Below are 27,095 nucleotides of genomic sequence, written 5' to 3' on the forward strand. Positions count from 1 at the left end.
AAATATGGTGGCATATTATGTACACATGCATGCCTGTAAACAGAAAAATGAGACCTGTTGAACGTATTCCAGCAACAGGGGAAGTGGGGCAAAGAAGAATGATGGAGGGGGTGAATTCAAGTATGATATATTGCAAGAACTTTTGTAAATGTTACAATGTACCCCCAGTACAGCAACAATCAGTACAGCAACAATTAAAAAAGAATCTTGTCAAAGTAGAGAGTCCTGCCATTGCTGGGGAGTAGAAGTCAGTCTTACTTATTGCTATGACATATTGTTATATATGGCCTTGAGATGTCATCATTACTGTCTTGAGATAATTAAATCCAAATGGATTTAGGTTTTTTTTTTTTTACACTTTTAGTTTTCAAATATTCAGGAAAACATTTAAAAAATTTCAAAAGAAGCATTTATTGTACGATCTATGTGAAGATGATGAATGAAGTAGATCAAAGAACTGAATTTCTCTTCCCCTTCATTTCTTGGGTAATCTAAAAGAAATTCATGGTATTGTGATATTATCACTTCAAATTATATGATCCTTTGATTTAATAAATACTATGATTATTCTGACTTCCAGTAACTTTCTGCAAAACTATCAATGCCTTTTTTTATGATAAATGTTATATTTAGATATCAATTTGCAGTACTTTTCTGTTGTCATTCTTATTGATACTCTAATGTTAAATGTGCTTATTGATTTTTATTTATTTTTTTTAAATTTTATTTATTTATTTATTTTTTCCTTTTTCTTTTATTATTCATATGTGCATACAAGGCTTGGTTCATTCACAAGTCCTCTTTTTCAATAAAGAACTAAGCCTTCCTCAGGCCAGTCCTGAGTTATAACAGTGACTCTGTGATACAGAGCCTTTCTGGAGAGCAGGAATTTGTTAAGCATGCTGATAGCTTAGTCAAGAGCCCTTCACAGGGTCTTCTGAGCAGTTTTCAATTCTAATTGATGTTTCTCAGAGCATTTATTTCTTTGTTAATAACATTCTTCTTTGACTCCTGTCAATCCTTGATTGGCTCCCCTGTTGGTGGCTCACTCTGAGGAGTTTCTGGGTGATCCACTGGAGTCATGTTTTAGTTTTTTCGAGGCTAAGAAGTCAGACAGAATGAATCAGACTACTTATTCTTAACCTTGAGAAAGAAGTGACTGTTATTTTACTGTCCCCAGCCCCTGAATGCCCGCCCTGGTCTTAGGCAGAGCAAGGACTGAGACATGAACAAATAGCTGCCCAAGAGCATGCTGATGCCCACGCCTCCCTGCTTTGTTTCCTTTTTTTTTTTTTTTCTATCAGGATATGAAGCAGAAAGTAGGCAGCCATTTTAGCTGGCTCCTCCACAGTTACCTGCAGTTTCTTTCTTTCCTTTTACTTATTTCTTTCTCTGAAAAACATGGTATAGATACAAAGATGAAATTTCAAAAGGCACAACAGGGCATGCAATTAAAAAGTAAGTTTTCCCTCCCCCACTTGTTCCCCCACAGTCATCATTTCCAATACTGCTCAGTGTGGGGCACCCTGAGGGATTGTGTTCTTGGCAGGGCAATAGAGACCCTGGCTCCTGACTGAGCGGCTCAGGAAGCAGAGTGAATGAACACAAGGGACTCCTGCTGAGGACAAGGGGTGATGTTCATAGCACAGAGGAAGCAACCCATCACAATTTGGGAATTAATAACATGATGGTCCTATTTGGGGAATCTCAGTGTATTATATAAATGACTTAGATTCTCAGATGACAATTTTAAAAAGCAAGTATATATATCTCCGTGTGTGTGTATGTGTGTGTGTGTGCGTGTGCTCTTCTCTACAATGTGCAGCCTAAGCCCCAATCTCCAAGTCTCAAAGCAACCCAAGAATTAAAAATCTTTATGAAAGAGAAGTTGAGACTCTTAAGGGTACCAGGCATCTTATGTCATGGTATCGACTGGATCCACCAGAAGGAGCAATCAAGGCAGAGTAGAACCAGCATGGGCAAACCATTGCTACGAGCTCCTGGCCCTGGTCTGTCGTGCACTCACATGAGTGAGCAAATTTGCTAGTTCACCCAGGACAGGGTCAGTTTGTGCCTGACATAGTTATTTAAAGGACCCTTTTCCTGTCTCAAAAGATGTCCTAAGGTTGTCAAAAATTATGTGATCACTCTAAACACAGTCCCCATCTTACAGATACAACCACTTCCTCCCCTCCAGCCTCCTCTGGATCTAACAATCTCCTGTTCCTAATCCCTTCACCTTGAAAGGCTCCGCCACTCCCCCTTGCCCCCGCAGCTTAGAAAGGAGGACCTCCCGGGCCTTCCTTCTAAGATGTGCATCTCCAAATTCCCCTACTCCTCTGAAATATAATTTACCACAGAGAAGGGTAGTATCTCAGAATAGTCTGTGACTTCTCTAATCACTACATGTTACCTGAAATACAAGAAATAAAATAAAATTCTCCCATAATACTCAACAAGAAGTTTCTAGAGGTTAATATTTTGGAAGAATATTCTTCTGGACATATACATAAAGTCTTATGTTAATTCTAGCTTATTTTCATCAGATTTTTATAGTTTTTATAGATTTTTATTATTTGGAACTGATAATTATGATGATACCTTTCCATTATTCATTTATTTAGATTTTTGAAAAAAAATCTTAGAGTCTATCTTATCTATAATGTTACTATAACAACATACCTGATGCTGGGTAATGCATAAAGAAAAGAGGTTTATTTGGCTAATGATTCTGGTATCAAGGGCCTCTTTCTGTGATAAATGACAAAGAAACAGAAAGGGAAATGAATACATGCAGAAGGGGACAAGCATGTAGAGTGGCCTTGCTTTGTAACAATCTCTCTTAAGAGAGCTCCATCAGACCTGACCTACACCCATGAGAGAGACAGCATTCATGAGTGTGATTTGCTCAGGACCTAATTACCATCCTCTAGTCTTACCTCTTAAAGGATCCACCACTCACATACTGGAGAACAAGCACATAAACCTTTGAGGGACAAATGATTTCCAAGTCATAGCAGAGTTAAACACTGCTAAGGTATTTTTGCATTGTAATAGTGTCTTCTTCCTGGCTTTTTAAAATTTATTATTATTATTGTTTTATATACACACACTTCCGATAGAATCAGAGAGTGGAAGGTCTCCTTGGAAAAGTCTTTTGTGTTAATAAGAGTGACAACCCTAAGTCTATCTTGGAGTGAGCTTGTTGCTGTCTTTTCTTTAGAGGAGTAGGCTGGCTGGCTGCCCCAGTTTGCCCAGACCAAGGAGCTTCCAGGGAAGAAGGACTTTTGGTGCTAAAGCGCACAACATCCTAGACAAATCAGGACAAGTCAGTTACTTAGATGGTGGTGAAATTTGGTTCCTTTCCTATCTTCCTATCTTCACTTGATTAGGCAGTCTCCTCCGGATGACAAAAAAAAAAAAAAAAAAAAAAAACCCTCAAAGAACGTCACTAAGGATAGGCTGAATGAACAGACATCATCTCCATCATCTCAGTAATGAACCACACTTAGAAGGAAATTAAGTACCTCTTTCTAGAGAACTTTTTAGCAAGTCAAGAGATGGTTTTAGCAGTGGAATATCAGTAGGTAGAAACGAGAAGGTAGGTGATGATGTATTTCAGATAGCACAAACCTGGCGCTCCCAGGCCCCCAGAAGAGAGTGGAGATACTCAGTCACCACAGCATGTGTTAGTAACAAGAAGAGGTGCCAAACTAAGGTGTCTGGTTTTCCTTTCGAGGGTGTGGGGCAAGATTGGAGGGATGTTGGCTTCAAAGCACTGTAGCCATGACAGTTGCCACAAACTGTGTCCTGGTTTGGACCCAGCTGGGTCATCATGCAGGATGCTCTGATGTGTGGGGTAACCACAGCTGAGGAGGACACAGAAGGATCAGGATCAGAACTGGGGTTCCTGGGTTAGGGTCCTGTTGGGCCAGAGCTCAAGTGCCAAGATCAGGAGCACAGTGGAATATGGGGCCATACTGGGAAGACTTGAAGGATTTAGAGCATAAACTATGGACCTGGTCAGCAGCAGGAGTTTATTCTTGCTGGATGCTGACAGGTAGCTGTGGGATTAAGTGAGTGATACTCTGTGCAGGGCACACAGTTCAAGCTTACCATATGTTAACTACTTTAGTTTTGCATCTTCAAACATCATCCAAATCTTTCCCAACTACATGAACAGGTGAATGAAAGTCAATAAGTGGGTCTTTTTACTGGGAATAAAAGTGGGAGTTGCATTTGGTACACCAGCATTTTTCTTTGATTCAAGTGGGCCGTATAAAAAGGTAAGCATATGGATCTACAGTGACTTTTCTTTTTTTCTTCATTACTGAGGCTTGAACTCAGGGCCTCCCACTTGCTAGGCAAGTGCTCTACCAATTGAACCAAACTTGAGTCATGCCCCCATCCTTTGGCATTTTAGTATTTAGTATTCTTCAGATAGGGTCTCATGTTTCTTGCCCAGGTCAGCTGTGGATCAGGATCCTCTCACCTTTGCCTCCCAAGTAGCTGGGATTATAAGCATGAACCACCATGCCTAGCTTGTTCTTGAGACAGGGCCTCAATGACTATTTATTTATTGCTTGGGCTGGTCTTGAACAGCAATCCTCCTGTTTCCACCTCCCAAGTACTTGGGATTATGAGGTGTGCTTTCACACCTGGTACTTCTAGTGGCTGTTGTAGAGAAAAAGCAATGATGTCAAGAGCTTTCCTGCTAGGAAACAACTAATGATCTCAGTCTTCCTGAATGGACCAACACAGGTCAAGAACCCCTAAGTTTATCCACAGAGAGAAAACTTAACTGGAGGAGTCAGCTGGCATGAATAAAACTTAAGAATGATGTAGTAACAAGTGTATTTTTTATTTGTAGCTTTTAATTTTTTTGTTTTTATTTTTATTTGTTGGTGGTATAAAAATGAATAAATAAAAGAGGTCCATGTATGGACCAATCTTGACAGTGCATCACTAAATAAGGATACTGGACATGACCTCAGTTTGCCATCAACCAGGGTATCAGTTTGTTAGTATTCAGTGAGAGATTACGAGCAGAATACCAGAGAACTTAAGATCAGTGCTGAGCTCCATGAAAAGTCCAATCAAAATCAGAAACCAGTCAACACATTCACTCAGAAAGGAATTACTGCCTAGGGTCTAGAACACAGGGACTGTTAGATAAACACACAGTCTTCCTTAGGAGAGGATCTCAGCCCTCATAGGAAGAAGCTGTTCTGAAGAGGAAGACTCACTGTTCCCTGGCTTCAGAGAAGAGAGTTCCTTGTCTGCAGGACAAGAAGTACTGACTAGGTCACACCTCTTCTGAACACTGAGGCGATGGGTGTGGCTAGCATTCACCTCCATGACTTTCTATCTCTTTCTCCTCTTGCCTAACTTGCCAAAACACTTTCTTACCTGCACACTTTGCTTAGCCAGGTTAATTCTTTCATTTCTGCTGCAGACAGGTTTTGGGGCCTGTAGCCAGTTTTTCCTCTTTAAAAGGTTTCTATTTATCTCCACTTTGTTTATAGACTGTGGATTTTACTGTTCTCTCTGTGCAAGCACTTCAAGTTCTTTGCCACCACTTCATTGTCACTCTATACAGAGAACACTTGTTCTGTCTCCACAGTTTTTGACATTCATCTGATCCTTTATAGAACATGCAAGTAATTCCACAAGGTCCCTTAAGGTTCCTGCAATACAATAAGCTATTGACCTTTCCTCTCTGAGGCGTGGCTTTTTGGCTGCTGCTTCCTCAGCCAGAGCTGATTGCTCCATGGACAGAGATACAGACTCAAACAGGGCCATCCAACTTCCCTCCCCTTGGATTTGGAGCTTGGATTGGAAAGGCACAGAATTTGCTAGAGCAGAGTTTTGCTGATGGCTATGCCACCTTGAGAGTGGATCTGTGGACTCCAGAAGATTTTCAGAGCTGTTCTGGTTCCCACCTGTCCCGAGCTTTGGTTATCATTTCAGTTAATACATTGTGTGTGCTGTCCCAGAATACATCCTCAGGCACTGGCCTGGACTCCTCATTTTCTGTTTAACATAGCCAGAGTTGGCTCTATCCTTCACAACAAGCACCTTAGAGTAAGCCAATGCTTACTCTCTAAGCACTGGATGCTGAAGAATACCATTCCCTGCTGTGTCTTTGCTGCCTTTGCACTCTTATGGTTTGTGTCCTAAGGCATCTTCTTGGGCTCTGCTATGGATTCTCTTCTTTCCCTACCTTGAATGGGAAGCTTCCCAAACATTTAATTTTGATAATCTTTTTTACAATGTCATTTATTCAACTCAACCAAACAAAATCTGAATGAGCCAGACACTGCATCACCTCAATTCCAAAGGCTATGAATAGACACAGTCAAGCACAAAGAGGACTGAGTTTTAGACAGACATTCTTGAACGATTTCCACTCAAGACCACTTTTTTCCATTGCAAATTCAGTGCATTTAAAGCCTGACTCATGAGCTTGTCTTCAAGTGTGACTGTTCTCTGTCTTTCCTATCAAGAAGAGTAGCACCCACTGGCCTGGGAGTTTAAGTGTCTGCCATCTTACTTAAGCTGACTTTTTGGTGATTTTACAGTAGTCATGCACAGGGGAATGGACAATGGGATTCCATGCAAAAGACAGATTTGGCCTTAGCAAAAGCATGATGGTGTTCATTACAGAAATGGAAGACTAGTTGAGCATTCAAAACTTAAGCAATATAATTCAACGTACCAACAGACTCAGTGAGAAAAATGATATGATCATATCAATATATTCATAAAGATTATTTGAGAAACTCAAACACCGATTTATAATAAAACCCTCAAAAAACTTAAAAAAAAAAGGTATCAATCATTTTATTCTCTCCTCCCATCTGGTCAGTGCACACCCTGCTGACTTTGACACCATCACACACTCATCTTGGCAGAGCATGCCACAGGCTCTTCTTGTCACCTTCCTTACATTTCACTTGCTCTTGCAGGGGTCACCAACTCAGCACTCTGCAATCTGGCTGTTGCTCCACCCAGTCATCCTCCACACTGCTCTTAGGTCTTCTTGAAACTCAGTTCTCAACATGACAGTTTGCAGAAGAACTTAGAGGTTCTCTCAATTTCAATGATCATTGAAATTGCTTAGGAGTCTTAAAAAAGTATAGATTTCTGGGCTGCAAATAAGACTTCCTAAATCAGTTTCCAGCAGTGAGCACTGACATTTTTACTTTGAGGACTACCTGCTCCCACAACATACACACAAGGACTCGGATATAGACCCATGGTCAAAGGGTCATTGCTTTAATGGAACTTCAATGTCTACTGAATAAATTGCATATTTATCACTGTGATATTGAAGGTACCAATTTGTGCTTCAAGTCTTCTCTCCTTTCATTATTTATATATCCCAAAGTCTAGCTTAAAATGATAATAGCTTCTGTTTCCTGAACGCCTCCTGACATCATATCTTTCATTGTTTTTCTTATCAATTGTCCTGTCTTCTTCAATTCTGTTTTTCTCAATTATACCTTTTCTCCAAGGTCAAGCTTAAATTAGATGAATTCAGATACAAATGTATCTGACATGTTTAGAATAGTGCTTGAGTCACAACAAGCCCCATAAATACCAGTAAATGTTATTGTAATGATAATAAACAGTGCATTCTGCTTCATGAAGTCCTTACTATCCCTAAAGGAAGAACTACTCTTTCCTTCCTTTGTTTCCATCGTACTTTGTTTCTACTCCTTTTAAGGTACTTATCAGATTCTACTTCACTTTATAATTGCTTCTGCACCTGTCTCACCTCTCCCAGTGAGTGAGATATTGTTGGGAAACTCTATCTTGGTTAGGGATTACATAATATGCAAAATGAAGTTAATGCTAGCAGAATTTTAGTCTTTTAAGTTGAGCTCTACATGATCTATGAGGATGGTCACCACAGCCACACCTAATGTTCAAGGAACATTTCCTGCCTTCTTGCCTAGTACATTTTTCTCAGAGCTGAGCAGGGGGGAAGCCTCACTCAGAGCTCTTGAAATTAAAAGCACACTTCTGTGGCAAGAGCTGGGGAAAGGAGACATTAATATTTGTTGAGTACATACTGTCTGCCAGGACGCTCTGGTCTGTTTGCCATTGGAACAGCTGTGTGGCACTGGGCACTTCTAACCTGTCTTGTACTCTTTGCTCCCCTTGCTGCTTAACGTAACATTTATGTCTGATATTTGCTTAGTGTACCTCTCCAGTTGTTTCTGATCAGTCAGGAGGAAACAGTTCACTGGGTGGCAACACCAGACACTCAAATTTCCTCTGAGTATTCAGGAACAGAGGAACTGGGCAGAGCAGGTTTTGTGACCCATGTGTCAGCAGTGTTCTTTGAAACATATCCCATACTACTAAGAGTCAAAATACCTGTTACCAGTCAAGTGGCTGTTTAAATGGTTTTAGGAGAAAGAGTTTCAAAGAATTTTGGGTTTTCCTTAAATCTATATTCTTAGGAGGAATGAGGGTTTTTGCCTATGGCAATTATGTCCCTGTGAACAAAACCAAAAGTGTAGCTCTGTTTTTGATGGAAAGGGGACAAAAATGGCTTTCAAGTACATGCTGTCGCATTGGATGGTAGTTAGTGCTATGAGAATAGTGGTCGTATAACTTACTGTTCAAACTGGGGCACTTGGAACAAGAGAGAAAATTCAGACTATCCCAGGCAAACTGGGATCTTCACTATCAGCATAGGCCATTCCCACTGGGAAATGGAGGTGGTGATAGCCCCTTCTTTCAATTCCAAATTCAGCTTCAGAAGTGGAGGTGTGAATCCAGGCAGCAAGTACAAAGATACTCTGTAAGTACTGGATTCATTTTACAGTGAGTAAACAAAGCTAAGAGATGGGTTTGATAAGTCCATTCATTGTAACCTAATGTAGGAGTGGGCTTCTTGGTTAAAACAGTAAGTCATGCACTTGGGTTTACTGGGGAAAACAAGTCTCTCTTGTAAATACCAGATTCATCAGTCATTGAGCAACCATGTGTTATTATGACTACAAACAGTGCCATATAAATAGAGTACCATGCAGGGTCCAAGTCTGGAGTCCCAGCCTTCAGAGTCCTAGCTACTTCTCGGGAGGATCATGGGTTGAGGCCAGCCAGGGCAAAAAGTTCATGAGACCCCTCCCCCCATCTCATCCAATAAAAAAGCTGGGGTGTGGTGGCATGTGCCTGTTATCCCAGCTATGAGGGAAGCATAAATAGGAGTACTGGGTTCCAGGCTCCCCTGGGCATAAAATGAGACCCTATCTCAAAAATAACCAACACAAAAAGGGCTGGCAGTATTGCTCAAATGGTAGAACATCTGTCTAGGAAGTGTAAGGTTCTGAGTTCAAGCCCCAGTGCTGCTAAAAAATAAACAAAATAATAAAAATAGAATATAATGTGATTGGCCACCAGACGAGCATTAAGGGAAACAGATTGGTTACATTTTCTTTTTAAATGTTACCTCTTTCTAAAGCCTTCTCTCCAAGTTTCAAAAACTTCTGAACCAGAATGTGACCTTCTATCTAGAACTTCTTCCTGAAGGAAGCTTTTACTTCTAGATCACTTCTTCTTATTGCCAAAAAGCAGGTTGTGAGGTGGTCTTTATTCTCTCTAATCAGGCACACCAGGGATCTGCATCTCTTAAGCAGATTTCCCTAACAAGGTATGGCTCTACTCCCTCCCAATGTGGTTGGTTCTCTCTACAATGTTATTAAGTAGTGAGCAAGCTTCTCAAATTACTGTGGAAAGAGTTTTAGATAGCAGGAATTCCAGGATTTCTCAAGCATGACATGGTTCTCCAGTGACCTACTTATCATCAATCTTTCACACATTCCCTTTGAACTGTGATGAAAGTAGGCTACACAAAGGCTGACAGCACAGCCTATCAAATTAAATCCCAAACTAGACCTTGATGTTAAAATCCTGAAACAGAGAGGACTTATCAGGTTAAATTTACATGTGAGGATCATGAGTTTACCATCTAGAGAAAACCCAGACATCTGTACTCAGCATGACAATAGTTTCATTTGAAGACAATACAAGTAAAATAATGTTTGAAATGGAAAGAGGCAGAAAATTTAAAGCACTCTTTGTCTTCTGAGTCTTTGGAAACACACTTGGGACTTATTAAAATATGAGCTTTAAAGGCTTTTACAATTTATGTTAAACGCCAAAAGGAATAAGTAACATGCATGAAAATAAGTGTGTGCTTTCTAGCACTTGCTGTAAGTCACTTTTTATATTGCCCTTCAAAGAGCAATATTTTCAGAAGACAATGTTTAGTATGTTAGTAGTGACATTTATGTCAGAGTTAAGCTCTAGTGGTGCCACTCAGTAACCTTGCTCCACAGCGATCTTCCTAATCTTTCATTAGTTATCTGAGAATGGGTAGACAGAAATGAACAACTCTGAAAGATTAAATCACACACTGAGCAGTGGGTACACTCTCCTGCCAGCTCAGGAGGGCAGGACCTGAGAGGCTTTGAGGCATAGGCTAAGAGCACTTTCCTAGAATCACAACTGGACTTGGTTTCCAGCTATGAGACTTTGGGCTAGTGCTTTAGTCTAAGCCTCATTCTCTACCCCACTCCTCACTTGATTAAAGTATAATTGACAGGTAAAAATCGAATCTATTTCCATGTATAATGTGATATTTTGATAAATGTATACACTGTGAAATGATTTCCATTCCATCATCAAGCTAACATATGTGTTACTTGCGTAGTAATCCTTTGGCATGTATGTGTGGTGAGAACACTTAACATCTACCCTCAGCAAATTTCCATACATGAAGCAGTACTATTAACTGTACCAATGCTGTGCATCTAATGTCCAGAACAGACACTGCACACCCCTTGACCAACCCTTCCTCATTTCTTCTACTCCAAGGCCTCTGGCAGCCACCACTCTGTATCTGAATTCAGCATTTATTTAGTTTCCACACACACAAATGATATCATGCAGCATCTATCTTTCTGTGCCTTGCTTATTTCATTTAGCAGAATTACCTGATAGCATAGATCTCCATTTCTTTAGGGCTAGTTACTGGTGGTTAATTTTATTCCCTTGGTGATGTCATGTTTCCCTGATTAATCATGATTCTTGTGGCCTTGTCTTGGCGACTGCACCCTTGAAGAGGCAGGTACCTCTTTCAGTCTTTATAGACTAACTCTGACAGAGGAAGCCTGTCACCAGTCAGGCCATTCAGAAATTCTGGCTGAAGGGGATCTGCATGCAGACCTGCTGCTAGAGTCTTCAGGTGTCTTGCCTAGTTCTCAGTCAGTGAGTGGATGTCCCTGACACCTGGGTCTGTGAAAAGGAAGGCCCAGGGGCAGTGCCTGGTCCTGGTGTCTCTCCATGCTGTGCTGGTAAGCTTGGGATGGGAGATGTGACTAATGTTGAGCTGCCCATCCTATACTCCTCAACGCATCTTTTCTTATGTCTGTGCTCCAGCTAGGTGTTATCATCTCTTACTTGGATCCATTAGCTATCCAGAAGGCATTTTTGTGTTTGGATTCACATTGATTCAAATGGATGCTTCTCATAATCCTAAACTGCCATCTTGCTGATCTAATGCCAGTAAACTTAAGTATCTGTTTTTTCAACTAAAAAATGAGTAATGCAACACCTACTTCATAGGGCTGTTGTACCTGACAAATAAAAGCACTTAGCTCAATGCAATTGTGCTTTTCTTATTATAATAGTTATTATTACTTTTTACACAATTATCTAGATCATTGTGATGTCAACTTTTCTTATCTTCAATATGACTGACAGAAGAGGTGGAGAACAAGAACCTAAACTAACTCTTATCCTGTTTTAAAAGCCATCCCTGCCCTACCACCAACTAGCAGAACAATGCAGGCTCCATGGACAATTTTTGCAGGATAATTTACATTCTAAGGGCACATCCCTAGGATAGTATATCCTTATGTTCGGGCCTTTCCAAGATCGTCCAGAAGGAAGGAAAGAGAAGAAGAGAGGAGAAGAGGGGGAAAGGGAGAAGAAGACTGGAAAAGTTTCAGACAATGTGGCTCCGTTTTAACATCCTGGAGAATGGGCGGTCGCTGGAGATAACAGATGGACAGGCACAGTGCATGGCATAGAAGAGGCCTGCACTTGAACTCCACACCTGGGTGTTGGGTCAATATCAAGACAATGGCTACTGCAATAACTGCTATCCTCCTTCCTGTAGAAACCAGCCTTCCCCATTAGGTTAGTGAGGAAATAATGAAGACCTGTAGTATTCTGAATTTTGAGAACTTTCTGGGATGGGATGCAATTTCCCATTGCTTGAGTAAGTGTTTCCAGAGACTTTGCAGTAGAGAGAAAAGCAGCCATATAGAACTGGGGTGGAATTTTGACTCAATTATTTGATTTTGAGCAACTTGCTTAACTTCTCTCAATTTCAATTTTTTCATTTCTAAAATGGATATAACACCTGAGTTTCCTTTTTTTTTTTAGAGAAATCAATGATTGTGTATATACATTTATGTAGGTTTTAATAGGAACAGATAACACACACATAAAACTGCTAATTAAGGGAGTGAGTAAAGGAACTATTTACAATGATTTGGGCAGGTGCAGTGGACTGTTCATGTCCCTGCTGAACTCATATGCTGAAGCCCTACCTGCAATGTGATGGATAAGGAAGTGGGATCTTTGAGAAGGTGACACCCTCATGAATGAGAGTAATGACCTTCTGAAGGGGACCCCAGAGAGCTGTCTATTCTCATTCCATCATGTGAGGATACAATGGAAGTTGGCATCACCAGATACTGAGGTTGCTGGTACCCTGAACTTAGACTTCCAGCCTCCTGAGCTGTGAGAAACAAATTTCCATTGTTTATAAGACATCCATCCTGCAGCACTGGATTATTGGAGACCAAACTAACTAAGACAGCAGGGTTTTAGGAAAATCAACAAAGGCTAACACAGTAGCTTAGGGTAGGCAGTGGGTAGGAAGAGCATTTCTTTTATTATATTTTATTGAATTTTTTTACATTTACAGTCAAGTGATTTTATTTTTAAAATTTTTATTAGCATAGATTAATTATATAAAGGAATTTCATTGTGCTATCTACAACACATATATCATGTACTTTGGTCAGATTCACTCTCTGTATTGCTCCGAGGAGAGCATTTCTTTTTTTTTTCATTTTTCTTTTATTATTCATATGTGCATACAAGGATTGGTTCATTTCTCCCCCCTGCCCCCACCCCCTCCCTTACCACCCACTCCACCCCCTCCCGGTCCCCCCCTCAATACCCAGCAGAAACTATTTTGCCCTTATCTCTAATTTTGTTGTAGAGAGAGTATAAGCAATAATAGGAAGGAACAAGGGGTTTTGCTGGTTGAGATAAGGATAGCTATACAGGGCATTGACTCACATTGATTTCCTGTGCGTGGGTGTTACCTTCTAGGTTAATTCTTTTTGATCTAACCTTTTCTCTAGTTCCTGGTCCCCTTTTCCTATTGGCCTCAGTTGCTTTAAGGTATCTGCTTTAGTTTCTCTGCATTAAGGGCAACAAATGCTAGCTAGTTTTTTAGGTGTCTTACCTATCCTGAGAGCATTTCTATCTCTAGGCCTGGACAGGCCATGGAGAGGGCTGCTGGATAGAAGGCATGGCCTTCATAGAGGGATGAAGCCGCTCTGTAGTACTCCATAGGAGGCTACCAGGGGAAGGAATTCCAACCATTTCACCTCTGCCCTATAACCTTCTCTCACTACCTCCAAGGGACAAACCTAACTAAAAGCCAGAGAACAAGGCTGCCCACTGAGGCTCTCTGTACAGGAGAGCCCTCCAGGGCAGGGCAAGACAGAAAGGAGAGAAAATGAGCCTTGAGAGAAAGATGGAAGATAACTGGAGAAGGTAACAAGATGCTGAGTATGTTGCGTGACACAGAGAGTAGCCATTATCATGGTAAGAAAGAAAAGAATACAGAGACTAGCCTTCAAAAATCTAGCCCTACCGTTGGGGATAGACAGCAGATAGTTCAACAGCTTTTCAGAAGTGTTCAAAGATGAATAAATGTAAACTTTTGAAACATTTCAGAAATATGTTTCAGTCTGCTTACTGTTGAGAGGATTTCCCCAATAACATTGTCTTGCTGCACATGCTGTGATAGCAAGTTCCACAGTAATGCTCTAAAATTCTGGGCAATGACAGTGTGGTGGAAATGGGGGTAATGTGAGCTTTACTGTTAGCTAACTTTGACTTCCTGTTACTCTAGAATGTTGGGCTTATTTAGGGAACCCTCTTTAGGTCAGTTAGTAAAGCAATTAGTGTTCTAATTCATTGCTTCTCAATCCAAAAGAAAAATGACTTATAACTTATGACTGGTGACAAAATATTACATATAAACAAGTTTAAAAAGGGAGGTACTAGTAGTTGTATAAGAGGTACTTAAAGTACTTTTGCTTAAAAGCACTCACTCCTTACTTGAGCCCATGACTTAACTAAAAACAGGAAAACAGTTTGGCATCTCTGTCTTCATTTTGTACCTGCTGTCCTTTGCTCTGAGCCATTATGTCGTCTTGGAATCAAGGACTGATCAATAACATCTTTATAACAAGGGATCAAAACTATACTTCAGGAACTGTGGAACCTTGTAAGACAGATCACATTACAAATCAGCACAACTACCTATAATGAGGCTTCACTCTGAAGTATAAGTAATCATCTCATGGGAACCAGCTTGCTCCCCTAAGTGATGACAGTGATAACAACTTCTTTGGAACCCTGGAAGGAGGAGGACTGAGATAATGGCCAACCAAGTCCTCTCTGACCAATGTGACCACTGGAAATACCTGCAACTGGTATTGTTCAACTCTGCACACCTTTTGTCCCCCGCCAAAATTCTTTGTCTAGAGCTAAAGCTCATGTCTGTACCCCAATGATGACTGAAGGGGGGCTGAGTGCTTATTCTGCCACGGCATGTCCTGGGCCCCGTAATAAGTCTCCTTTCTCTGCGCTTCAGCATGTCTCTTTACTTAGCAATATAGGGGCAAGTGGCCAGACCTGACATGTGGAAACCCAGGAGTTTGGGCCTGGGGTCTAAAAACTCCCATTTCTACTTGATGTTAATATTGTTTTAAAATTATTTCTTATGGTCCCTTAGATTTTAACTGTAAAATTTCAAAGGACTTTTTTGGAAATCTACTTCCTTCTCCTTGGAATCTGAAATTGCTAAGTTCCTAGATATAGAGATGGTTGGCACTGAGAAAAATGAATCCACAGAAGGCATGGTGGTGCTGCACTCTTGCAATCTCAGGTACTTGGAGGCTAAGGCAGGAGAATTGCAAGCTGGAGGTTGACTGGGGAATTCGGTGAGACCCAGTCTCAAAAATAAAAATGAAAAAAGGCCAGGGATGTAGCTCAGCAATAATATGCTTGCTAACATGTGCAAGGCTTACAGTACTGTCTAAGATTCAGGCAGGGAAGTCATTATAATACAAGGGGAGAAGTGTTATAACAAAGATGAAAACAGTGCTGTGGTTACAAAGGAGGAACTAATAAAGATATGATTCAGGAAGTTAAAGTCAGGGAAAACAAAACAGAGGAATTGCCAAAGTTCAAATCATCAGATTTTTTAAAAATCATGTCTCTATTCTAATTTTTTTGGGGGAGGGATATTTGTATTTAGGGTTTTGCACTTGCTAGGCAGACACTCCCCTTGAGTCACACCTCTAGCCAGCATGTCTCTATTCTGAAATAGCTTTCACTGGTACAACATTCCCTCTTCTCCCTCTTCCTGTGGTATTCCTTCCTCATTCTTCATGTCCATGTACACACTACCTAGTTGAAATTTTCCTTTTCTTTTCTTTTTTTCTTCTCTCCTTTCCTCCCTCCCTCTTTTTCTCCCCTTTCTTTCTTGACCTAGGCTGGCCTTCTATTAGTGATCTTCCTGCCTCAGTCTCCTGAGTGCTGAGATTACAGGCATGAGCTACCACACCCACTAGCTGAAATTTTCTAGAGTATCATTCATTATCTTTGAGTAAGAACAGAAAGCAGCTACTATAACCATAATGTCCAAGAATCATCAGAAGCGGTGGTTTTTTTTCCCTCATGGACTGTACACAATTGCTTAATAGGACCAAGAACAGCCATGGCGAAGTTACAGAGGTTTCCACATCTGTAAGACAATGAAACTCTTAATTCTTTGGGCTAATGAAATATTGCAACCTTCAGATTCATGAATATTAAAGCAATAAAAATTCTACAGTTTTAATTGTAACACTAGTAACAATTTGTAGGGTATAATCAATTGTGTATGCAGTAGCTCTCTCTTAACCCGTGGTTTCACTTTCTATGGATCAGTTATTGCCCATCTGAAAATATTATTGGTCTGAGAATGTTGAATGGAAAATTCCAGAAATAAAGAATTCTTGTTTTGAATTGCATGTCACATTCTGAGAACTGTGATGAACTCTTGCATTGTTACACCCCTTTCTTCCTGGGACGGGTGTCATCTCTTTGTCCAGAGCATCCACACTGTATACCCTACCTCCCCATTAGTCACTGAGCAGCTGCCTTGGTTACCAGATGTACTGTCATGGTATTGCACAGCTTGGGTTTAAGTAACCCTTGGGTAGTAGCCTACTGCCAATTGCATTGTATCACCTCACATTCTCACAAGGTGAACACAATACAATAAAATATTTTGACAGTGTGCACACACGCACACGCACATGCACAGTGGTACATGGGTTTGAACTCTGCCAGCCCTTTTTTGTGTTGGGTGTTTTTGAGATAGGGTCTTGCAAACTATTTGCTGGGGCTGGCTTCTAACCTGCATTCTCCTGATCTCTGCCTCCCAACTAGCTAGGATTACAGGTGTGAGCCACAGGCACCCATCTGCATTCACATAATTTTTACTATAGTATATTGTTATCATAATCATTCTATTTTACTTCTAGCTATTGTTAATATTTCTTACTGTGCCTAACTTACAAATAAAACTTTAAGTATTAATGCATAGAAAAGGAACAGCATATATAGAGTTCAGTACTACCTGCAGATACGGACATCCGCAAGGGCTACTACCTCCCCTTCTAATTGATAAGACCTGTGGCAAAAGCAACAGGTCTGCATGAATATGAAAATCAGATCTCTTGAACCTTATTCCGTGTCGCTTGGCTTATTGTCATACCACTCTGTAAAGAAACTGGACCTGTTCCTCACCAGGCCTTTGCAAAGAAGCCCAGTCAGGCCTTTTCCCATTTCATGTTGACAGGTTTTCTTTCCCTAAGGCTGAAACTAGGGGACAATGGATTTTGATCCTTTTAACACTCAGATGATAATGCTCCTCTTCTGGAGTTCCCGTTGTCCTAAGTGTTGCTAAAATTACTGAGGCTCTCACTTCAGAGGCCTTCTTTCCTGCTGATCCCTAACCAGGCAACCCACTACAACATAAGTTAGAGACCATTGCTTTGAGGATGCTTCAGCTTGGATATCTTCTTTCTCCAGCTCCCTACATCTTTGTTACTTGTTAGGAATGCTTCAAATCAAACCTCCTCTGGTGTTTACTAGAGATCTAGTAAAAGCCTACAGTGAGTGCAACAGGAGGAAAGATGTGGATATGATGTCACTGTTCCTTTCTAAGTTCGGTAAGTTTAAATCTTTAACACTATCACCATATAGTGTAGTTATATTGGGGGTCCAGGAAGTCAGATGCCTCCCCTGACTCCACTAAAACACATTCACTTTCTCTCTCTCTCTCTCTCTCTCACACACACACACACAAAACTCTCCTAAAAGCACTCTGTGAAATAGACAAAAGTAAAGCGTTGTTTGGGGTCCTGACTTTAAAGCGAGCTATGAAGTGACCTAAAAACTAAACTATCTTCCTTTCCTTTCAAAAGCGTGCTTCATGTGTTGATCCATCAAATATTTGCTGGCATCCACCCGAGAAACCAGCTCTGCATGTTGCAGAATCCCAGCTCTTGCTGCAGACAGATCGCCAATCTCCCTCTCACCAGGTGTCTGTCCTTGGACGGGGTTCACCTCTGTGTGCTTTGTGTGGTTTCCTCATCTGTAACATGGATGTAACATTAGAATTTTCTCACAGGGTTGTCACAGGATTACACAAGAGAACGTGTGTTCAGTGCTTACGGGTTTCTGACGTTGTCAATTCACCTAGGCTTTCTTTCAGCAGCACAGTACCGGTCAAGCTCTTGAAGGTCATGGGGGCATCTTAGAGAGCGCTGAATGTGAGTGGATGAGCTCCGCTTGGGTGAACCTTGCAGGTCTGAACAGGGGCATACGGAGCGCATAAGCAGCGTGGTCTCAACACCCCACGGAGCTACAGGCTTGGGTGTCGGCCAGCTCTGGACCCGCGCTCCCAGATACCGCCAACGTGCGTGGGCTGGGGCTCTCCACGCTGGCGCCTCACGGGCGGGTCCGGGAGAGCGCGGGCGGCGGGGACGCATCGCGCATGCTCCGCGCGCGGGCGGGGCGGCCTCGGCCTGACGCGGCACGCGGCGGCGGGAGAGCGAGCCCCGGACGGCGGCGTCCTGGAGACCCGCGAGAGATGGAAGCGGCGGCGGCGCCGGCGGCGGCCGAGGCGGCGGGATGCGAGGAGCTAGGTGCGTGTCGCGCGCGGGCCGGGGCCGAGGAGCCGCGCGGGCCGCGGTGTGCCAGGCCCGAGCGGGTGCGGCCCCCGCCCTGTCCATCGGCCCCGTCCCGTTGCCTGTCGCGGGACGGGAACCGCGGGCCGCGTGGGGCGGCATTCCGCGTGGGCGCCTGAGCCGCGGGTCCGGCACGGGGCTCGCCTGCCCGACATTTGGGGTGAAGCGCGCAGAAAGCGCTGGTCCCGCCGGAAGGCTTGGTCCGGCGCGAGGGCCGGGCCTGCAGGGGGCAGGCTGCGCGTGTGCGCGCCCGCCGTGCGCGCCTGAGCTCGCGCGCGCGTGGAAGTCGGGCCGAGCCCGCGCAGCGCGGCCCCGCGTGGCTTTTTCCGGGGCGTGGCGCGGGCGCTAGCGCCGCTGGAGGTCTCGTTGGCTCGCAGGAGTTCGGACGCGCGGAGGACCAGGATGCCCAGGCGGACAGGGACTCCCTCACGTGGCCCAGTTCTCTTCTTGTTGGTGTGCCGCTGTGCAAAAGAAAACGCAAGAAGGATCAGCGCGCCGAAATGATGCTCCTCCCAGTTGCATGCGCTGTATTTAGGAGGATTCCAGATTCCATAGTGAATGACTAATGGATCTGCACAGAAGAGGCCACCTTCGTGCAGTAATGTGCGGGGCATCAGATCGTAGGAACAGTGACAGCCTTTTATGGAGCGTTGGTACAGTGACCCATAAGGGCAGCCATGTTAGAGCCAGACCCCATCCCTCTCGCAGGTGTTTACTGGAAACGCCCAACCCGACCCCGAACACTGACAAAGGGACAGTTGTTAAACTTTGTGGACGCCAATGACAGTTGAGCAGGTCAGTGACCTAACCACAACTTATTTTCCTTGGTTGCCCTACAGCAGCACTCCTTAGTCACCCACAAGGAAATTTGCTCACCCAGGGACTTTCCTGGTACTTTTCCACCACCTCCCCCTAGAACTACCCCAAGCCTGAATGTGGCAGTGGAGACCCTCTTCTTAGGCTATCTTCCCAGAATAAAGCCTGTGCTGATGTTGGGCCGCCCCTTGTCTATCCTGCTGTGCCTCACTTTAGTCTAACATATGTAAGCAGTGTGCTTTACTTTAATCCTCACAAGCTCTATTATTCCCTTTTTTACATATAGTAGTTTTAATCTCATTAATGACAGAACCCAGCCCAACCCAGGATTATCTGACTATTTTAAATACCTTAATAGCATGTCTTACTGGGCATATGAAGAAATAGGCATTCTTATGCGTTGTTGATAGGACCCAGGATATTTATCCTTAAAAATGTACATATCCTTTCACTCAGCAGTTTCACACCTAAAATATTTCCCAATGTCATAAGTAGTGGAATAAACACATCAGGAGATTTTCATTACTGTATTTGTAATAGGGAAAAGCTGGTAACTTACATGAATGTCCAATGAAAGGGAATTGGTTGAGTGGATTGTGACCTAGCCATATAGGCTTCTAACTGCCCAGCTATGAAACGTGATAGGGAAAAATGTTCACCACATGCATGTTTCTTAATTGGAAACAGATTATTTCGGTTGTTTTTTTAAGTTATGTGTGTTTATTAATTCAGCATGTTAATTGAGCTTCTAACACTTGGGGTAGCTTGAACAAGAATAAGATTCCTGCTCTCACAGAGTTTGTGTTAGTAGGAGAAGCAGACAATGGACAGTAAAGGCAGGAATCAGTTACTTCTGTAGATTGTTATGTGAAAAGTGTTACAGAAGAAAGAGCAGGTAAGGGAAGTGAGGAGGGTGGGGCTGGGTGGTTTCTGCTGGCATGATCGGACTTCAGTTTTAAGGATTATGCTGGCCTCTGTGTGAGGAATGCACTGCAAGGGGGCAAAAGGAAGATTGGGAAAGAGACACGCCTGCTCTTCAAGGCAGCAGGGTAAGGCAGTGCAAGTGGGGACAAATGGCTAGACCTCAGGTGTTTGAAAGTGAGACGGCACGGCTTCTTAGCAGATTGGGTGAGGGCCAAGATTGAAACAAGAGACTAGGATGACTCAAGGGACCTGAGCATCTAGAAGAATAAAATTGCCACCAGCTGAGATGTTATGGTGCTTTTACAGTGTGTCTACAGATTCTTTGATGCTTCTCTCCTGAAAAGAAGGAATTTAATATCCTTCACTTTTGGATGTGGCCTGGGCTTAGTTACTTGGTTTTAATGACTAGATTATGGTAGACATTTATGACTTCAAAACTAGGTCATAAAAAATGCCTTCCTTTTTGCTCTCTCTTTTAGGATCACTCTCTGGGAAGCCAACTGCCATGTTGTGAGGATACTCAAACAGCCTTAAGGAAAGGTCCATGTTGAATGGAACTGAGGCCCCTCAAAAATAGCAATGAATTTGTTATAAAGCAATAGACAATTAGCACAGATGGGTGAAGTCAGAGGAGGAACAGGTTGGGTGATGAAGATGAGGAGTTCAGTCTGGAGTGTGTGAATTTTGAGATGTCTGGGCATTGAAGTATAGATGGTCAGTAGCCAGTTAGATTGGTCTAGCATTATTGAGAGGTCTGGTCTGGAGACAGGACTGTGGAAGTTATCAGCATATAGGTAGTATTCAAGCCGTGCGGCTGATGAGAGAACACGGAAGTGTGTGTGTGTTTGTGTGTGTGCTCTTTAAGTTGTTAACAGTGGTGATTTCAGGGTGGGAAGATGATTTTTAACTTAAAAATGGTGACTTTCTACAGTGATCAAGGGATTTTTAAAAACTGATTATTGATGTGCAAAGCACTGGTAGAGCTTTGAGGCACAGGCTCCTTAAGCAAAAGTGCTGGACTTTTTACTTCACGGGCCATGGGTGCCACTCAGGGTTCTCCACTGCAGAGATGGATAAAGCAGTTACTCTTTCCATTTAATGTATAGATCACGGCTTATAGATTGAGATAGCAGCACTGCTATTTTTATAAGGTAAACTCTTCCCACTTTTAGTTTGTCCGTTGCCAGCATAAGTGATTCCTTTAATTTGCTACAATAATAAAAATAATTCAGTTTTTTTATTTCTTCATTTTTTTGCATTTTCCAGAGAAAGAAAGGATACTCATGATTCCTTGTCCATACAAACTTGTTAACTTATTCCTCTTTTGGTGTATTTCCTTTCCTTCATTTCTGTTTAACTTTTAAACACATTCTAGCAATCATACTGTGAATAAATATTCAGGTTTCCTGCTCTTAGAATATGATACAACTTCCCTTGTTTAACTCAGATTTCATATCTATAATTTAGTGTCAGTTTTATACTTTATAAAGTGGGTATACTTTAGTTAATGTAGTGATTTCCTGACTGATGGCACATTTAGGTCGTTTCTAGATTTTCAGAATTTATGTTTCACTTAACATTTTGGACAGAAATCCTTTTTTTTTAATTACTAGCTTGCCAGAAGTAGAATTACTAGGTAAAGGTAATAAATATTTTAAGAATTTAATACATATTGCTAAATTAATATGATTTTTTTTCTCTCTGTCTAGAACTCGGACTCTAAGTTGACTTAGGCTAGGAAAATGAGGTTGAAGCAACTGTCTGTCAATACAAGTGCATATAAGCACTGCCTAGCTAACAGAGTTCCATTAATTCAAGCATATGGTGTACAGCACACTGTACATATGTGTATGGTGAATAATACTGAATCAAGCTAATTTCTTGTTCATGTATAAATTCTCCACTTACAAATAGAAACAATTATGTCTAGGCTAAGCTTGATACACATTGCTTAACGGTATTTTATTTTATAAGGCATTATTAGTTTTTACTTATAGTAGTCACAGCTTTTTTCAGAGTTGTACAGTTCAGTTCTTGGCCAAAAATGACAGCAAAACATTGGGAAACAGTAAACTTTATGTGTAAAGTAAATTGGATCATGTAACTTCTCATTACTTGATGGGGAGTACTCGGATATTATTTCCTATGTTCGTAATGCTGTTAAATTCTTTACCATGTTGGGTTTTGAAGAATTGTTACCTCTGTTAGTTTCTGTTGCCTTCTGACTAGTATAACATATTTTGCCCATCTTTGAATACTTGGTCTTAGAGAACAATTCATAGCTCATAAATACTAAGAATTATTAATTAATGTTAAGTTCTAATTTTTGGTCAAAGATGAATACTTTAAAGTTTCATAAAGCATATTTTCCTCTAACATCATTGTGTAGTAAGGGGAAAAAAAGCTTGTGTTTATTGACTGAAGACTTACGTGTCAAAGACGGCTCTGTGCTTCCTTCATATCTGGTGTCTCCTTTCATCTTCATGAACCCCCTGTGTGGTAGAAGTTATCAGTCTCACTGTGCTCATGAGAAAGTAGCCTCAGGGATCTGGTTGAGATGCCAGTCAGGTGACATCACTCTTCTCACGCTCCAGTGTGTGCTTGCCATCCTGGCAGCCACCGGGTGTTTATAGTCACTGAGCACTCAGAATGTGCATATATAAGTTGGACTACACTGGAAGTTAAAATGTACACTGCACTTCAGATACTTAGTCTAGAAAATAAAATGTTAAACATTTTAATTTTTTAATACTGATTACATTAAAAAATAATACATTGGATATACTAGGTTAAATAAAATACATTATTCAAATGTATTTCACCTGTTTTCTTTTTTTTTTTTTAATGTGGTTACTTGAAAATTTTAAATTAGATTCCCAGCTCACATTGTACTTCTCCTGGATAACCTGCTCTAGTGGCTTTTCATGTCATGTAGATCCATGGTCCACAAGGCCATCTGTGTCTTCTGTGACCTGTCTGACCTTATTTCCTTCCACTCTCCCACTGTTCAGTCCTCTCTAGCTTCTCTCCCTTCTTCGTGTTCTTTACACCCCTGGCTCTCTATATCCTGAGAGCCTTTGCCTGTTACTGCCACTGCCCAGATAGCTTTCCCTGTAACCACTTAATCGCTCTTGCACCTCCTTCAGGCCTTCTTTAAGGGTGTAGGAGGATGAATGTGATGGAAAGATTAATGCATGCATATGGAAAAATGAGACCTGTTGAAGTTTCAGCAGGTTCCAGGAAAGTGGGGGGGAGGAGAATGATGGAGGAGGTGAATTAAACTATGAGATATTGTAAGAACTTTTGTAAATGTTACAATGTACTCCCAGTACAATAATAAAAAAGACTTAAAAATTGCCACTTTCTCATTGAGACCTTGGCTTTCCTAAAATTACAGGTGCTCTCCTCTCAATCTGTTTTTTTCCCAACACTTAAAATACTGTTTTCTTATCTCTGTTTTGCTTACTGTCTTATTTACAACTTTTTACCTTTGAGCCTGAGGGCAAAGAGTTTTCTTACTGTTTTTAGTTTCAGCAATTGCACTGTTCCCAGCATCTAATAGTGCTTAACTATTAGAATCAAGACCCCATTAATACTTGTGAGACTAAATTGAACAATGCTTGCAACCTCTTGTATTGAATCTGGTCAGGAGGCACAGACCTTATGTGTTGAGGGGGCCATGGTCAGTGAGACTAGTGCCAGTCTGTTAAGAGAGACTCTTGGGAAGGACCAGAAGCCCCTCTGTATGAGCTCCTGTAGTGTACTGCCTGAAATGCTGGCACGAAAAGTCATCTTAGTCCTTGTCATCCTCTCCGCCTCACTCCTCACTAGGAAATCAAGATCAAGTCAAGGAGTCTAATGTGTCACAAACTCTTATCACTTTCATCTACAAGTCTTTCTGGTAATGCCACGGAGGTTCGCAGAGGCTGGTGGCACTGTTTTTCACCCTATACCTCACTGCGCTTTATCTGACATGGCAGGGTGAAATGACAAGGGGAGGATGTGTGGTGGTGGTGGCTGCTGTCGTTGAAGCCCTTTCATAGGAAAGGGCTACAGTTTTTGGTAAGACTGATTTTGAGCTTTTCAAGCTCAGTCTTTTGCCACATTCATGAAGCTACTTTGTCAGCCACGTTAAGCCAACCCAGACTCTTGGTCAGGCAGTGTGCCAGATGGAATGCCCCATTCAGTCTCACAGCCAATGCAGTGCTAACACCTCTCCTAAAAATTGCAGAGCTAAATACAGAAACAGTGTTATTGTATTTTCTGTACTGTGTACCTGAATTTGGAACAAAAATAGAATTTAGTATTTGACCTTTAGTATTACCTGGAGTTTCTGCCTTTCACTAGCAGATATTATTGTGATAGTCCCATAGTACAGAGGATACACTTTGAATGAGGTCATCCCCTCTGTTGCTTTTTTGTCCCCTGTTACCACACTCCCCCTTAACCAACTCTTAGCAGGTTTCATTAATAATATAAAGTATTTAGATCATAATTACCCCCCATTACCCTCTCCTTTCACCCCCCCTCCCTGTTTCACCACACAGTCCCTGTTTTACACTGTCATTCTTTTTTGATCTAGATTCTGCATATCAGAGAAAACATTCAATATTTGTCTTTTTCAGTCTGGCTTATTTAACTTAACATGGTGATCTCTGGTTCCATCTGTTTTCCTGCAAATGATGTAAGTTCATTCTTTTTGGCTGAATAATACTACAATTGTCTTTGTCCATTCATCAGTTGTTGGGCACCTAGGCTGATTGCCTAGCTTGGCTATGTGAATGGTGTTACATGGGTGTGCTGACTTACACTCCTTAGGATCTGTGTCCAGGTGTGGAATTGCAGGTTCATGTGCTAGTTCTATTTTTAGTTTCTTGAGGAATCTCCCTACTGATTCAGTGGCTGCAGTAATTTACATCCCACCAAGAGTGTATAAGGGTTCCTCCCTGCCCCATCCTCACTGGCATTTTGTTTGTTTTGTTGATGATAGTCATTGAGACTAGAGTGAGATGGAATCTCAGTGTAGTTTTGATTTGCATTTCCTTTGTGCATGTAATGTACGTTGATCAAATTCACCCCCTCTGTTATTCTAAGAATGTGATGCACCCCAGCAGTATAAACTAAAACTGAGGGAAGGTCTTGGAAATTTTTCTTAACTGCTTTAAAAAATATACATAAGCATGTAAGTGTCACAGTGTGTAGTTCTACTTTCCTGGTAGAATCGAAACAATATATAAATATGAACTTACTAAATTCCTAATACTGTTAAAAGTATTTTTCTCATAAATAACTTCAACTTTTTAAAATTAACTGTTTTTAATCTCATTGTGAAAAGGTTAGGGCAACTTCCTGGGATAATTAAAATTTTAAGATTTTTAAATATGAGGGATAAGAAAAATGGGCAAAGAAATATGTAATATGAAAAGTGAGTTTTCAGAGTAAGTTATGTTTAATTTTCCTAAGATAGCATTAAAAAAGAATGAATTTTAAAAGTGACCGTAGGGGATTAGATGGTTGAACAAAATTAAATAAGACCATGGCTAAACCAACTGAGTTTATGAGTGACCGAGAGCCCACTTGTGTGTAGGTCTAAGTGAACATGATAATGCCATCTTAAAAAGTTGTTTCTGTTAATTATAGAGCTAGTATTTATAAACCATTTAAATAATGCCAGATTTGTAGGTTTTACCCCAAAAGATACTAAAAATAAATTCCCCAAAAATGCCACTAAAAGTAAACTTACCATTTAGAGTAGATTTTTTAAAAAGTTGTGAGAAAGCTTACCTTTTTCCTGACTTCATGCCTGCTGCGATCTCTTGGGGCAGTGAGCTTCAAATAATAGCTTGTTCAGTCTTTGAAATGCTGGTGTGATACAATCTACATTGAAAACACACAGTGAACTCAACCCACACAGAACAGGAAGAAACGAGAACGTTTACCTACTGTGCCAGTGTGGATACACTGAGTTGATCAAAGTCAGTGAACTCAAGCGCTAACAAGGGCAATGGAGTACATTTAGGAATGAAAATAATAAAATCTTTCTGCTTAAAACACACTAATGATGGTGGACTTGAATAATTACCCCCAGTACCTCAGGATGAGCCTTTGTTTGGAAATACAGTCATTGCAAATATAGTTAGTTAAGATAAAGCCATACTGGAGCTCTGTTTCAGTATGCTTGGTGTCCTCACAAAGGGCAATTTGGACAGACACAATTGTAGGGGGACTGCCACATGAACATGTGGATGACCTCTATAAGGCAAGGACAGGCCTGGGGCAGAGCCTTCCCAGTGCTCTGAAGGAACCAACCCTCCCAATACTTGTATTTCACATTAAAGCATCTAGGATTTTGAGACAGTAAATTTCTGTTGTTTAAGGTACCCATTTGGCAGTACTTTTATCAAAGCAACCCTAGCAAACTAAGGTGATAATTTTATAAAATAAAGTGTAAAATTGCTCTTCTAGAATATAACAGAAGAGGATGCAGGGTCTGTTTAAGCAAAAGGTGGGCATAATTGTACTCAGACCTTTCTGGAGTAGATGTCACAGTAGACCTGATGTGGGAAACACTTAGTGTGACTGTGTGCAGGTGTGTCTGTGCTGTCTTCAGTACTGGAGAACAAGAAAGCAGGAATTTCTACAAAATAACCTACTGAGAATGTCCTGAAGATGAAAAATCAAGAAAGACCACCCAAAAGTAAAAGTTGGGGACTTTGAATA

At 41.4% G+C, this 27,095-nt stretch overlaps 1 protein-coding gene and 1 long non-coding RNA gene across 4 annotated transcripts in view; one reads left to right on the plus strand and one right to left on the minus strand.

Moving 5' to 3' along the window:
* The first annotated feature begins 18,462 nt into the window (after positions 1-18,462).
* Positions 18,463-27,095, plus strand: part of Slc36a4 (solute carrier family 36 member 4) — a 44,566-nt gene continuing 35,933 nt past the window's right edge. For 2 of the 3 annotated variants that reach the window (XM_074081300.1, XM_074081313.1), the window contains exon 1: positions 18,463-18,593. In XM_074081300.1, coding sequence (XP_073937401.1) covers positions 18,539-18,593 — 55 coding nt within the window. In that variant the 5' untranslated portion in view covers positions 18,463-18,538. Of the gene's footprint in view, positions 18,594-19,343; positions 19,431-27,095 lie in introns of all 3 variants that reach the window. The other variant, XM_074081304.1, reaches the window with a different exon arrangement.
* On the minus strand, positions 18,958-26,234 carry LOC141425035 (uncharacterized). Its single transcript, XR_012450111.1, has 3 exons — positions 26,160-26,234; positions 22,806-23,088; positions 18,958-19,096 (listed from the first exon to the last, which is right to left on the minus strand). It is a non-coding gene; the product is annotated as an uncharacterized lncRNA (long non-coding RNA).

This window comes from Castor canadensis, chromosome 1 (assembly GCF_047511655.1).
Source record: "Castor canadensis chromosome 1, mCasCan1.hap1v2, whole genome shotgun sequence".
Taxonomy (NCBI): Eukaryota; Metazoa; Chordata; class Mammalia; order Rodentia; family Castoridae; genus Castor; species Castor canadensis.